Source organism: Crassostrea angulata, chromosome 5, assembly GCF_025612915.1.
Source record: "Crassostrea angulata isolate pt1a10 chromosome 5, ASM2561291v2, whole genome shotgun sequence".
In the NCBI taxonomy this organism is placed as follows: domain Eukaryota; kingdom Metazoa; phylum Mollusca; class Bivalvia; order Ostreida; family Ostreidae; genus Magallana; species Magallana angulata.
The window spans coordinates 51,691,522-51,707,401 of record NC_069115.1 but is presented as its reverse complement, the minus strand read 5'-3'; the positions used below and the strand labels follow the sequence as shown (position 1 = coordinate 51,707,401).

The window sequence follows — 15,880 nt, the reverse complement described above, 5'->3', positions numbered from 1 at the left end:
TAAGAAGGCATATTTTTAATAAATCTGACTTTTGGAAAAAATCATTAATACCTTTGAAATCTATAAACGATGTATAAAATTTCCCCCAATTATTTCATGTCTAGATTAGTCGAGTGGTAACGCAGATAGGATAGATAAAAAAAAACGCAGACAGAATAGACTATAGCCGTGTCTTGTATTTTTGACTGGGTTCGAATACCGAAAAAGTTTTTTTTTTAATTTTAATTCTTTTAATCGAATGGAAATGTAATGTTTTGACATAATTTAAGAATATCTGAATAAAGTTATTTAAACTCTTGTAATGTAATAGTTTGCATGCCTGCTTATTTTTTTTCAACATTACTGTGTGAAGTCTCCGTTATAAACCTGATAAACATTTTCTTCTGAACAAGAGATTTTAAAACAATGTACTTAGTATGCATCAATGTAGAAAGTTGATTTTTCACCGTTTTTATGAAATAAACGGGTAAACTGATTTCAAAGATACATGTGCAGGTTGTTAAAAGCAAACACAATCATTTTAGAAAGTTTGAATTGGTGACGAAGCAAAAGGTTACTGAAAATATGTACGGAAAAATGTCTACTTTTTTTACTAGACTTAGCGTTTATTTAGATACTAAGAAACAATTACAACTCGGACGGTTTTGAAGAGCCAGAATAAGATTTATTCAAGTATCTCAAGAATGATATTTTAAACACGCTGGACAGTAAATATCAAATTGAGATATGTTAACATTCGATTACAGACAACATGTATATTGTTATCTTTCTGACTGTATTTGGTGGCTGTCGTGTTCGATAGGAATTCGCGTTAAATGTTTGTTTATTTTTCCTCCGTACGGAACATACCCGCTATGTAAATATAGTCGTCTACGTAATGTTTCTATATTTAGATGTGGCTCTCAAGCGATCGATACGGATATTTAAAGGTCCTTTCCACGTTAGGGAATAGTCCCACTTTTTTGCAACACCTTCTTTATTTCCAACAAGCACTGCTGATTAAATTGAAACGGTGACGAAAATTTCTTTTACAATAACTGAACCTGATATTGCGAAAGCAAAAATTAAATTGATGAATAAATAAATAAAGTTTCAAAAATTGGAAAAGAAGTAATCAAATGACAATTAAATATTCATGTTTTTTTTTTGAGAATATGAAATAAATATATATAATTACATCCTCTGAAAACAATCCCGGTTGATTATCATGATAGCGATTGCTCAAAATGTGCAAAGTTAAAATCCTACCTGTGTCATTCCTGAAATTATCATTATCTTGCTCTTACCAACCAGTAAAGTATGCATACGGATATTTTAACTCTATTTTACTCTCCAATCTACATTTTTAGTATGAATTCAAAATGAGTCAAATTCAGAGGAAAACTTTAAAACCATAAAACTTTTTTTTTTAATTGAATCTTTACATTTTTGACTACTAGTTTATGATGTCAATGTAGCTAAATGTCACAAAACTGATGATGTGAAATTGATGGTTATTTTGGGATCATCTAGCTTTCCCAAAATCTGAATAAAAACATACATGTAACAGAGAATTATAAGCTCTGTATCTTGCCCACAATTCGACAACAGAGATTTAAACTTGGCTGACTGCTAGAAATCCCGAACTGAAACATTGTACATTTTGTAATATGGTGTTCGACTATGCACTTTCGCCTGTAATTCTCATTATCCTACTGTTATCAACCCGTAAGGAATGCATCAGGAAATTTTTAACTCATTTTAATTCTACAATCTTTATTTTAAGTATGGAAATTGAGTCAAATACATAGGGACTTGGAAGGAAAAATTTGCATGCATACAAAAATACTATAAAAATTAGCTTAAAATTGTGACAAAATCCCTTCAAATTTACTGCAAGGTACTACTACAAATGAATAGAACATTTTATATATGCATCTTGCCTTCTGGTTAATCAAATTCAATGAACTGCAAGTAGGAATTTATTTTGACAATATTGATCCAAAAGATGACGCATATTTCAACAATCCAGTCCATAATCTTCATCGAAAAACACCTGAGATTAGAATAATTTGAAAAGCAGAGACATAATAAATTTCATGTGATGTACTGAATGACATCTTCTAAATTATGACAATAACCTGTTTGCATTCAATAAAGGATAATTAACTTCGAAAACTGACAAGTTCCTTTTTATGTATAACCTCGTATATTTTGTTAGAATAAGACAAAGTTAATATCCCGATAAATGACCGTTCTCTGTATTGAGGCAAACGATTAGCTTTCTGTGTTAATATATCAACGTAATCTACTGAAGTAATTAGATCGAATTAAATATATTCTTGTCACCAGATATTGTTCGCCTATCTATGCGTATTTGTAGTAAATGAGTTTTGTTTTCACAACCTAGAATTCTTCTTTTAAATACTGAATAATGTACGTGCTATCCATAATATTGGAAACAATGGTATTTACTAACAAACACGTGGCTCACCCCAGACTGTTATGTTTCCTTTCAGTGCGCCCAACAGGAATGAAAGGAGGATGCGAAAAAAACAATAAGCGTAACACAACTAGGTACCTTGAAATAAGCTGCACTTTTTCGCAGTTTTTCTTTGCATAGTCTTTTTTAACATGGAAAGAATGCACGCATCTGGTTTTTTGAACAGCGAAATATCCAATGTTCGAATTAAGTGCATGTTTTCTTCCTTAATTACCTCTTTTCCCAAATTGCTGTATAAGATGGATGTTCGATAAGACAGTCGTTAATCACGGTTGGGTAGTACAATTTTAGTCGAATGCTTTTGGTACATCGCACAATACACACATCATATCGAAAAACCCTTGTATTCTAGCATCCAATTTTTGACACTGCAATTTTGTGGTCTTCGCTCCATAAATTTCTCTTTATTTGGAATGCTTTGTCAACATGTATATGTTAAACTTTTCTTAAATTTTTGAAAGACTTTGCTAGGTTCCCACACAAAATTTGCATTGTGATTTAATTAAATCGTGGTCTATATCGTGGACTAATCGTAGTAATCGTATGACCAGGTCCAGGATCATGAAGCAAACTTAGACTTTAGTCAAAAATGGACACTGTCTTGATTGAGAACCCTGAAAAAAAAATTGAAATGCTTGATATAACGTTGTTAATTAGAATACTATAACTTAGTCTAAAATTGCTTCATGATCCTGAGGCTTGATCTTGAGGTATGGTGTGACGTTAATCAAAGAAATTTTCTAACTACCAAACCTTTGTACATTAAACACAGTTATTTTTAATCGCATTCGAATTGCATCGTTACCAAGCGCAGTTTGTCGCATCTAACCATGTTCTATCACTGTGAAGACTTAAACAAATTCTCTGAGAAGCCCTTAGGGCTCCACAGGATTTGATCACGTGACAAGCCAAGTTCATATCCCGGTGAACCCTTTAGCTTCTTATTCTTAAATATATACATTTAATGGTTAACCCTGTATCTCCTAGGACAAAATGTTCAACTGAAATTGACAAAGCACAACTGCATGTGCAACTGTACGAGGGTCCATCCAAAGATAAAATGGTATTTTGTGGAAACTGTTGAAAACAGAGATCAATATATATTTATTTTATATTGATCTCTGTTTTCAACAGTTTCGACGTTATAAATTCTGATTAAGTCTTAAGCTGAAATGACAGGTATAGGATTAAATGCATGTATTCCATTAGGGCATGTTATTAACTAGCGATACTAGTTGATAACTTGGAGATCCAACGCGTATATGATGAATAAGCGGTAAAGAAAATATGATCATGAAAATTCCGACAATGACTATTTCATTCTATACCCCACTGTTAAGAAATTAAACTGGTAGTTTTGAAAAGATTTCGGACAAACGTGTAAGGTTAGATTCCTTGCATATTTTAAATATTTACAGATTTCATTCCTTTGATAAAACTACATTTGTTTGTTTGAAATTACAAACCCATTCTCATAATAATGTGTAAATTAAGACTGCGGAAAGAAATCTTTAAGAAAATCAGTGCTTTTTTTCCTTCACTGAGTCGCTTTTTATGGCACAAATGCTGATGAATATTGAAACAGTTTGTTTAATTTCTAAAATTTTCCCCTTTACCACAATTCAGAGTAAAGTTTAAATTTCATACCTATATTGTTAAACTCGACTTTTTTTTATATCTCATACCGATGTACACATCTAGATGAGAAAGAGTGAATATAAAATTGTTGTTTTTTTCTGTTGCCTATAACAAGAAGGCTTGCCGAAATTTATGTCAGGTGACACATTGGTACAGGTTAGTAACGATGAAAGGTTAAAGAAGATCACACCAGCAGGTAAAAAACATAAGTTTATCTCGGGCAATGCAACTTGGACCTCTGTCCCCTTTTTTTCAATTTACGTAAAATCGCAGTAGGGCCATTTTTCTCCTCCCATAGAGTAAAACTGAATCAATTACATTGATCAGCCCAAGGTAAAAATGTGCATACAATGCATGACAATGGTTTTCAAAATTCGAGTGGAACTGAAAGTCTACAGAGATTACATGTAACAAGTGTACTCTAATTTTGGTTAAGATGTACGGGTATGTTATTCATCAAAAAGATTGTTTCATTATTTTTTTTTCAGTGTAAAAATATTAGAGATTAAATAAACGCAAAATGAACTTGTTTTTCCCTTGTTTCTGCGGGTAGCAGTATTTCATATAATTTTGCGCACACCACCATCCCCCACACACATTTAGATTCGCTGATGACTAACAAGTATACCTGTCGACAATGTATGTGTGAAAACAACGCTAATTAATTAGATTGTTTGCGTGTCGTCTAATACCCGAACATGTCATAAAGACAGTGTCCAATAATTGGCGAGGAGACGTAGATCAGCATCGTAACTCTGTGACAGAGGTTCAATCTTCAGTATAGCCAGTGAACTTTTCTGACAATCTCATGGATTCCTCTACCAGTCTTGGGAATTCCTCTCAATTTTTTATGAATTCCTCCGCCAACCTTTTGAATTCCTCCGCCAACCTTATGAATTCTTCTTCTGGGTCTGGAAACAACAGTTCTGAACTTAACGATGCAGGGACTATGTCACTGCATGGAAAGTTTGGGACGATTTACTCAGTTGTCGGAACTCTGATAGTCATCGTTAATGTCATCGGCATTGCATTGTTCCACTCGTCAAAAACGATCGTCAAGAACCTGCAAGTGTACATCACCAGTTTAATGGTTTGCGATCTCCTCATAGGTGTCAACTTACTTGTGGGTCCTTTTGTCTTCTGGATTTTTAACTCTCATATAATTGTAGACCAATCCACTCTGTTCATTCGTACCATGTTACTAGTCTCGCTCCTTCACACAGCTGGGTTGTCAGTGGACCGTTTAATATCCATTAAATTGCCAAACTTTTACACCTTTCGTGTCACTTCTAGTGTTTGTATGGTGGTCTGTTTTTGCATCTGGATACTTTTGGCCATGTACCATATTCTGATGACTGTTCTTACAAAAAACGTCCCGATGTCTGGTAAATTTGACATGAACACATATGGACTTTTTCTCATCTTCTACCTAAGCTGTTTGTTTGTGTACCTCATATCCAGCAAAAGCATCATATCTTGTGCCAGGGAACATCTAAAACGTACCAAAACCAACGCTCCATCCCAAGAACAGAAAACAGCCAACACGTTCAGACTGTCTATCGTCATAACAACAGCTTCTGGATTTCTGTATATCCTGTATCTCCCGGCACAAATTTTTGGGGCTTTAACTTTTCTTGATCCATTTGGAGAAATGAGAGTCACCCGCTTCTTCATGACGATTGCATACCCGTTGTTAACTCTAGAGAGTCTACTGAATCCATTGATGTACTTGCTCAGATTTCAAGAGACTCGGCACTTGATCAAACGTGTCTTTTGTCCTTCTATGTTTGTATCTGTTGTCAGCAGTAATACTTCTAATACGGGTGTCTAGAAAGTCCAGAGTATGAGATACAAGAAGAAAGCAGTGCATACTAGCATAGATTTGGATGATGAATTTTTAAGAATGTGAAAAATTGAAATATTGTGAAAGCTCTCCGCTGTTGGGTAATTAAAGGCGGTGGTACAAAGGCTGAATGGAAGAAACAGTGAACACAATTTTAATATGTACAAGAATTGGACACTGGGTTATTATTCGCCTTACGCATTGGGCAATGTTCTACATGCTCTCATGTTGAACTTTATATAAATAGTGCCTGTTTGGGAGGATAACAGTTGAAATTGACACCCCGAGGAAACCATTGTCATCCGACGCGAAGCGGATGTGACAATGTTATTCGAGGGGTGTCACTTTCAACTGTTATCCTCCCAAACAGGGACTTTTTATCTTATTATACTGAATGTCTTAATTTTATAGAATTTTTCTGTTTTTCTATAGAAATGACGTGAATTCTACGGCGAACCGTATGTGCATAATTTACGCGCATGTAGCAATCCGTAGTGTTACCCGTTGCTTAGTGTGTTGCTAACGCTAAGGTTAATATAACATACTAAAAACATCGGCTAAACTAATCAGATTTCAGTATTTAACATGAAAGTATAATAATCTTAAATATATACGATTATTGAACTCGATTATATAAAATTAGTGCTGAACAGAAACACATCAGAATATTGAACTCTTTTTAACATTTATTTTTTGTCTCTTCCAGGGAAATGAATTGTTACGTTTAAATGTATTTATTTTAATGAATGTACATATCTGTAACTGAGACACAGTTAAAGTATAATAAAGGAAAAAATCCAAGGAAATTGCAAACGGGGTTATACATGTATAATGAAAAACTAGACTTTGACCCGTGCGTGCACGGTTGACATTGCATATGATATCGGACATTTACGAAAAAGATAAATCGAAACACCGTGTTTTTGAACTTTACATAACCAAGCTTTAAGTCTATATTAAAGCTATTAATTTCACTACAATCTGCTTAGTTAGAATTATCTAACTGTGTCTTGAGACAGGCCTTCTTCACAGTTAAATGCCTCCCATATGCCCGTAATGTAGCAAGAAATTGCAGAATCGCTCCGGAACGATTTTGGAGAAAATAAATGAATCTGCATTAAAAATAACATTCAAATTATTCATAGCAAACCATTTTGAGACTATAGATGCTTTTCATCTAAAAATTAAAATCATACAGAAGAAAAATTCAACACTTTTTCACCGTTTTTTCCTCGCATCAAATTTACACAGCATGTCGACATTCGGAACTCTGGGATTTTTCGTATTAAATGCACTGAGTCAATCGTAACTACTCGGCCATTTCAGCTGGCGAAAAATAACGTTATTTTTCGCCAGCGGAAATGGCCGAGTAGTAACGGTTGTGCACTGAGTTAGAGTTACCTCCCGTGTTATTTTTGATGAACAGAATAAATAGCAAATTTTTAATGAAAATTTGCAAGTACTTGTATTATCGTTTCTCAGTTTTCCATGCAAATATGATATTGTGAAAACATAAACTAATAAAGCTATTCCAGTGATTTAGCGTGAATGTAATGCGCATGCGCAAGGTTGTAAAATACAAAATAATCCAGATGATTTACGAATTTTTTAAGGGAATTTTCGTTGAATATTAATAAGCGAAGCTTGATTGAGAAATAAAAATAAAAACAAATCGGTAATCTTCAAGTCCCAATGATGTTTAAAATATATAAAACAAAAGACAATACTCTTCCGATTTCTCGGTATTAAAGCCCAAAAACTCGAGTCAATTATTTTGATATAGTAGTATAGATATGAAAATAATCCTTTATTCATTTAGAAGTTATCGGGGCACCTCCCTCAAATTTGCAACATTATCATTTCGGATTGGTTCACATTTTTTGAAGGCACAATTCCCGTAGCCCCATAATTTCAGTTGTATATATCAACAAAATTTAGATATGGCTTTCAAAAGAAAATTCTGGAACTCGATCCAATCTATTGAATGCAAGTTATTTTGACACAAATGTTTATGATATCAAAAAGTTAATGTGACAGAAATGGCAAGTCAGTACAGACTATAAAATTCGGCATTGTTCTGGAGTTGTTATTTGTTTTAATAACGGCGCGATCACAAGAAACGATTTTTATACGATTTTCAAATTACTTGCTTCGTACATGTAGTCCAGTCAATATAAGCCCAGATATGCAAAATCAAAGACAAATTGCAGAGGAATTTTTTTCAGTGTATTTATTTAACATTAAATGTGATCATTCCAAAGAAAAACGTCGCCATGATTTTGTAAATGTAAAAGTAATTTATTTTCTATGCGTAATCTTGAGTATTTGGGCGAGAAAACGGGCAATTATCACTCAATAGTAAAACTGTTTGAGCATTTAAAACGTGATTTAAACCCCCCCCCCCTAGACCTTTTGTAGATACGAATGGAATCATTTGGTAGATGGTCGAGTGATTTTGATAGAAAATGATCAGATTCATAATGTATGTGTATTTTTTTTTCTTCATCGTTCTCTGTGTTGAGGCAAACGCTGCGCTTTCTGTGTCTATTTATAAACGTAATCTACTGAGGAAACTAGAAATCGAATTAAATATATTCTTGTTACTTGATATTGTTTGCCTATCTGTGCGTGTTCATTGTAAATGCGTTTTGTTTTCATAACCTAGAATTCTTCTTTTCCATACTGAACAATGTACATGTTATCCATAATATTTGAAGCAATGGTAAACTAACAAACACGTGGCTTAGCCCAAAACTTTTACTTTTTTCTTTCAGTGCGCACAACAGTAATAAAAGGAGTACGCGAAAAGAACAATAAGCGTTACACAACTAGGCCGGTACCTTGAAACAAGCTGTCCTTTTTCGCAGTTTATCTTTGCGTAGTCTTTGTTAATATGGAAAGAATACACGCATCTGTTTTTTTTAACGACGATACTTTTATCCTTCCAATGTTCGATAACAATACCTGTATTCTTCCTTAATTGCCGCATTTTCCTAATTGCTCTATAATATGGGTGTTCGATATGCTATGTATAACGTAGCACTGTGCGATAACTCTTTTCGTGGATAAAGACACTTCTGATTAGCTCTGTTGAATAACTTTTAAAAGGTTAGAACAAGAGCAATTAGCAACACACAATTTTTATCTTGAAATCATTTGAATAAAGCCAGTTGTTAACCTCTGTTGTGAAAACGGTTGAGTACTACTGTTTTAGTCGAATGCTTTTGATATATCGCACAATACACACATCATATCGAACAATCCTTTTATATGAGGATCCAGTTTTTGACACTGCAATTTTGTGGTCTTCGCACCGTAATTTTCTCTTTCTTTGAATATGCTTTGTCAACATGCATATGTTATGGTGTTCCGATGGGGCCACTTCGACCTTCGCACTTTCGCCTTTAGGTCGAGTTCCGAGAGTGCGAAGTTGCGACAGCGAAAGTGCGAAGGTGCGACGGCGAAGGATCGAAAGTGCGAAGATGCGACGGCGAAGCGCGATGTTGCGAAGGCAAAAGTGAGAAGTTGCGAAGGCGAAGAAGCGCTACTACTATCGCTCCTTCTCCATCGCAACTTCGCACTCTCGCCTTCGCATCTTCGCGCTTTCGCCTTCGCCTTTTTATAATTGTGGAGCTCTCTATCGTTTAAAGACAATTTTATCTGTATAAAAGGACATTTGAGGCAGACGATGAACTTTTTAAAATTTATTTTCAACAGCCTGCGCAGATCCATAACTTTTTTCGGGGGGAGGGGGGGTGTCGATGGATAATTTTATTTGTCGGGGGGTTGGGTTGGGTTCTGAGACATATTTTGGAGATTTTATTATATATTATTAATAAAACATGAGCAAGGAGTGTCGCATAATGAATTAGAATGTTACTGTGTTTGATCCACGGTAAACAGACGGCAGGTAAGTGACAGGAGTCTAGAAGTGCATATGTTTACATTATGGCGGACATTTCATTTTATGTGGAGTATATAATGATTAGGCATAGCCAGCACTTTTAAACATATGTGTCACATATACACATTAAAATATTCATAAACATTCATAGTAAGCACAAATGCCTAGCGCATGCGTATCAATAATATCATTGATTAATCGGAAAACCTTGGCGAGTACGGTGCCTGCATCAAATTCTATGTAATTTTTCTGAATGCTATAAAAAAGGCAAAGGCGAGAGTGCGAAGTTGCGAAGGCGAAAGTGCGAAGTTGCGATGGCGAAGGAGCGATAGTAGTATTGCTCCTTCGCCTTCGCACTTCGTCATCGCATCCTCGCGCTTCGCCGTCGCATCTTCGCACTTTCGCTCCTTCACCGTCGCCCTCTCGCACTTTCCTCTCGCAACTTCGCACTCTCGCATCTTCGACCTAAAGGCGAAAGTGCGAAGGTCGAAGTGGCCCCATCGGAACACCATAATATGTTTTCTTTGATTTTTGGAAGACTTTGCTACGTACCCACACCGAAAATTTGCGGTGCTATTTAAATCGCGGTCTAAATCGTGGACCAATCGTAGTAATCGTATGTCCAGGCCCAAGGATCATGAAGCAAACCTAGACTTAAGTAAAAAAAAATGTACACTGTCTTCTTTGGAAACACTGATAAACTTCAATAACGTTGTTATTTAGAATTTTATGATAAACAACTATTTCATGAGATTATAGCTTAGTCTGAAATTGTTTCATGACCCTTAGGGCTGATCTTGAGGTATACTGTGTTAAGCAAGTTGATCAAAAAAAATTTTGACTATCAAAATGTTGGTAAATTTAACACGACTATTTTTTCAAGAGCATTGCATTGTGACCAAGCGAAATTATTATCCAATCATGTTCTATCACTGTGAACTTCAAGACTTTAACAAATTCTATGAGAAACCCTCCGGGCTTCACAGGATTTGATCACGTGACAAGCCAAGTTCATACCCCAATGAACTCTTTAACTTCTTTATTTCTTAAATACATGCATTTAATTGTGAACCCTGTATCTCCAAGGACAAAATGTTCAACTGAAATTGACAAAATACAACTACATGTGCAACTATACGAGGGTCTAACCAAAGATAAAACGTATTTCGTCGAAAATGTTAAAAACAGAGATCAATTTAAGAATCTTTTAAATATATTTTTTAAATTTTCCTTTGAAAGGAAAAATAAACTCGTATACATGTAAGATAATTGGCGGTTTATTTGTTTTTCCCCCCGTGAAATCATATTCCCAAATAAATAACAGATGGATTCATCAAAATAAACCTGGGTGTACTTCAGATGAGTCACCTTTATTAATAAACAACTCTTCCTAGGGAGTCTTTGAACCGCACCAGACTGACAAGTTATATTAGAAAAGAAATTCTGAATAAGTCTTAATCAGTAATGACAGGTATAGGATTAAAGGCATGTGTACCATTCGACACAACTGGGCATGTTATTTACTAGCAATATAGTTGAAAATGTGGAGATCCAACACGTCTATGATAAATTAGCGGTAAAAATATGGTCATTAAAATTGTGACAATGACTATTTCATTTTACACTCCAATGAAAAGAAATCAAACTGGTAGTTTGGAAAAGATTTTCGGAAAATCGTGTCAGGTTAGATTCCTTCAATGTTTTAAATATTTACAGATTTCATTCCCCTAATCAAACTATATATATATATATAATTTCCCAATACAACAAAAAATAAATCGGCACAGTTTTAAATAATTTAAAAATAATAAATATCCAAAATAAAATCACAAATTGATCCTATAACAAATCTTGTAATTTTGTACAGAACTGACTGAAGAGCCATGAATGGCGAAAACGTTTGCAGTAAATAGGATCAATTTGTGATTTTATTCTGGATAGATAGATAGATAGATAGATAGATAGATAGATAGATAGATAGATAGATAGATAGATAGATAGATAGATAGATACTGATGAATGCTGAAACATTTTTTTTTAATTTCTAAAATTTTACTCGATACCGCAATTCGGAGTAAAGTTCCATTTCATACCTACATTAAACTCGGATGTACACATCTTTATGAAAATGAGTGAATATGAAATTGTTGGTTTTTCTGTTATCTATAACAAGCAGGCTTGACGAAATGTACGTCACGTGACACATTGGTACAGGTTAGTAACCATATGAAAGGTTAAAAAAGATCACACCAAGTAAATAACATCAGTTTATATTGGGCAATGCAACTTGAATCTCTGTCCCCCCCCCCCTTTTTCAATTTACGTATAATCGCAGTAGGGCCATTTTTCTCCTCCCATATAGTAAAACTTAATCAAATACATTGACCAGCCCAAGGTAAAAATGTGCATACAATGCATGACAATGGTTTTCAAAATTCGAGTGGAACTGAAAGTCTACAGAGATTACATGAAACCAGTGTACTCTAATTTTGGTTAAGATGTACGGGTATGTTATCCATCAAAAAGATTGTTTCATTATTATTTTTTTTCAGTGTAAAAATATTAAAGATTAAATAAACGCAAAATGAACTTGTTTTTCCCTTGTTTCTGCGAGGAGCGGTATTTCGTATAATTTTGCGCACACCACCATCCCCCACACACATTTAGATTCGCTGATGCCTGCCTATGACTAAGCATTTCCTTGAGAAAAAAAGGAGTAAGCCTAACTAATATACCTCTCGACAATGTATGTGTGAAAACAACGCTAATTAATTAATTAGATTGTTTGCGTGTCGCTTAATATCCGAATATGTCATAAAGACAGTGTCCGATAATTGGCGAGGAGACGTAGAGCAGCATCGTAACTCTGCGACAGAGGTTTAATCTTCACTACAGCCAGTGAACTTTTCTGACAATTCATGGATTCCTCTACCAATCTTTGGAATTCCTCTCAATTTTTTATGAATTCCTCCGCCAACTTTTTGAATTTCTCCGCCAACCTTATGAATTCTTCTTCTGGGTCTAAAAACAACAGTTCTGAACTTGACGATGTTGGGACTATGTCACTGCATGGAAAGTTTGGGACAATTTACTCAGTTGTTGGAACTCTGATAGTCATCGTTAATGTCATTGGCATTGCATTGTTCCACTCGTCAAAAACGATCGTCAAGAACCTTCAAGTGTACATCACCAGTTTAATGGTTTGCGATTTCCTCATAGGTATCAGCCTACTTGTGGGTCCTTTTGTCTTCTGGATTTTTAAATCTCATATAGTTGTAGACCAATCCACTCTGTTCATTCGCACCATGCTACTAGTCTCGCTCCTTCACACAGCTGGGTTGTCAGTGGACCGTTTGATATCCGTTAAATTACCCAACTTTTACACCTTTCGTGTCACTTCTAGTGTTTGTATGGTGGTCTGTTTTTGCATCTGGATTCTTTTGGCCTTGTACCATATTCTGATGACTGTTCTTACAAAAAACGTCCCGATGTCTGGTAAATTTGACATGAACACATTTGGACTTTTTCTCATAGTCTACCTAAGTTGTTTGTTTGTGTACCTCATATCCAGCAAAAGCATCATATCTTGTGCCAGGGAACATCTAAAACGTACCAAAACCAACGCTCCATCCCAAGAACAGAAAATAGCCAACACGTTCAGACTGTCTATCGTCATAACAACAGCTTCTGGATTTCTGTATATCCTGTATCTCCCGGCACAAATTTTTGGGGCTTTAACTTTACTTGATCCATTTGGAGAAATGAGAGTCACCCGCTTCTTCATGACGATTGCATACCCGTTGTTAACTCTAGAGAGTCTACTGAATCCATTGATGTATTTGCTCCGATTTCAAGAGACTCGGCACTTGATCAAACGTGTCTTTTGTCCTTCTATGTTTGTATCTGTTGTCAGCAGTAATACTTCTAATACGGGTGTCTAGAAAGTCCAGAGTATGAGATACAAGAAGAAAGCAGTGCATACTAGCATATATTTGGATGATGAATTTTTAAGAATGTGAAAAATTGAAATATTGTGAAAGCTCTCCGCTGTTGGGTAATTAAAGGCGGTGGTACAAAGGCTGAATGGAAGAAACAGTGAACACAATTTTAATATGTACAAGAATTGGACACTGTGTAATTACATGTCCTTGCGCATTGGACAATGTTCAACATGCTCTTATATTGAACATTTTTGAATATATACGAATATTGGACTCGATTATATACATGTAAAATTAGCGCTGAGCAGAAACACATCAGAATATTGAACTCTTTAACATTTACTTTTTTATCTCTTCCAGGGTCATGTATTGTTATTTTTTAATATTTTTTTAATGAATGTACATACCTATATCTGAGACAGGGTTAAAGTATAATTAAGGAAAAATCCAAGATTCCCGCTTTGACAAGCACGCTCTTTTTACTCTGATAAATGACAAGAATTGAGGATATTGACAACGAGGTTATACATGTATAATGAAAAATATGACAATAATTCATTATTTATTTAGACGTTATCGGGGTGCCTCCCTCAAATTTGCAACATTATCATTTAGGATTGGTTCTCATTTTTTGAAAACTCAATTCCCGTAGCTCCGTATTCTTAGTTGTATTTTTCAACAAAATTATGATAAGGCTTTCAAAAGAAAATTTTGGAACTCGATCTAATCTACTGAATGCAAGTTATTTCGACACGAATATTTATGATATCAATAAGTTAATGTGACGGAAATGGCAAGTCAGTACAGAGTATAAAATTCGGCATTGATCTGGAGTTGTCATTTGTTTTGTTAAAGGCGCAATCACACGAAACGATTTTTATACGATTTTCAAATGACTTGCTTCGTACATGTAGTCCAGTCAATATAAGCCCAAATATGCAAAATCCAAGACAAATTGCAAAATAATTTTTTTCAGTGTATTTAACATAAAATGTGTTCATTCCAAAGACAAAAAGTCGCTATGATTTTGTAAATGTAAAAGTAATTTTTTTCTATACGAAAATCATGAGTATTTGGGCGAGAAAACGGGCAAATTGCAATCAACAGTAAAATTGTTTAAGCATTTAAACGTGATAAAAAAGCAGACCTTTTGTAGATATGAATGGTATTATTTGGTAGATGGTCACGTGATTTTGATAGAAAATGATCAGATGCATGATGTGTGTGTATTTTTTTTCGTATTTTTTTGTTTAATAAAAAAAATCAATGTCAAAGCTAGCAAGTAGTTAGATTTTGTTTTAAATTGATTTTATTTTTAAGTGTTTCATTTTATTGATTTTAGAATCCACAGCTTTTTCAAAACAAAAAAAAAGGTGTTTAGTGCTGGTTTGGGAAATCAAACCTATTGTTAAAAAAAACTTATTTTCAAAATCATTGTTAATTTTAAAAAGTTATCCTCATTGGTAACAAACAAGTTTTTGCTGAAGGCTAATTTGAAGCAGGTGTGAAAACAATGATTTAAAGGGATATATACAGCCATTTTGTGCAAATGTGAATTTTATCACAGTGCAAAATATTTACTCTTGATTATCAGTTTGATTTGGACTTTACTTTTCTACTTTATATTTTATTTTTATTTTTATATGTCTTTTCATAATTTAACGTTTTCAAAGTTTTTATTTCAATTAGTGATTGACACTTTTCGAACTTTATGTTTTTAATTTCAAAGAGAAAGAATGTTATGACTCAATAATTGCTTTAAACTTTTAAAACATCATTGTATAAATATCTGTTTTTAATTCTAAGGACATCAAAGAAAATTCTTGTTAAAAATTCTTCGAATACAATGTATTCTTAAATATAGCTACGTACAATTGCCAATCTTGAGTTTGGAATACGGCGGTCAGTCTCAGTCAAGTCCGACTCGCCCAAAGTCTGAGACCTGAGGCCATTACCGGCCAGATCCGACTCGTTTGTAACATGTCTGTCTGTTGAATCATTTTATGTTGCTATCGTTGAGTCTTTTTAAAATAAATCCTGAATACTGAATCAATTGTTTTTTTTTTTCAATT

The 15,880-nt window shown here is 34.4% G+C and overlaps 2 protein-coding genes across 2 annotated transcripts; both read left to right on the top strand.

The window, feature by feature from the left end:
* The first annotated feature begins 4,861 nt into the window (after positions 1-4,861).
* On the top strand, positions 4,862-7,485 carry LOC128184615 (uncharacterized). The gene has a single exon (XM_052854174.1). The coding sequence runs from the start codon at positions 4,929-4,931 to the stop codon at positions 5,949-5,951; it is 1,023 nt and encodes a 340-aa protein (XP_052710134.1). The 5' UTR covers positions 4,862-4,928; the 3' UTR covers positions 5,952-7,485.
* A 5,368-nt stretch (positions 7,486-12,853) lies between these two features.
* LOC128184614 (uncharacterized) lies at positions 12,854-15,850 on the top strand. Its single transcript, XM_052854173.1, has one exon. It carries the CDS (start codon positions 12,870-12,872, stop codon positions 13,806-13,808), a length of 939 nt encoding a protein of 312 aa, XP_052710133.1. The 5' UTR covers positions 12,854-12,869; the 3' UTR covers positions 13,809-15,850.
* Positions 15,851-15,880: the final 30 nt, after the last annotated feature.

Bases quoted from the DNA above. Each gene is read 5' to 3' on its own strand.
- LOC128184614 (XM_052854173.1), top strand. From the start codon at position 12,870: ATGAATTCTTCTTCTGGGTCTAAAAACAACAGTTCTGAACTTGACGAT.
- LOC128184615 (XM_052854174.1), top strand. From the start codon at position 4,929: ATGGATTCCTCTACCAGTCTTGGGAATTCCTCTCAATTTTTTATGAAT.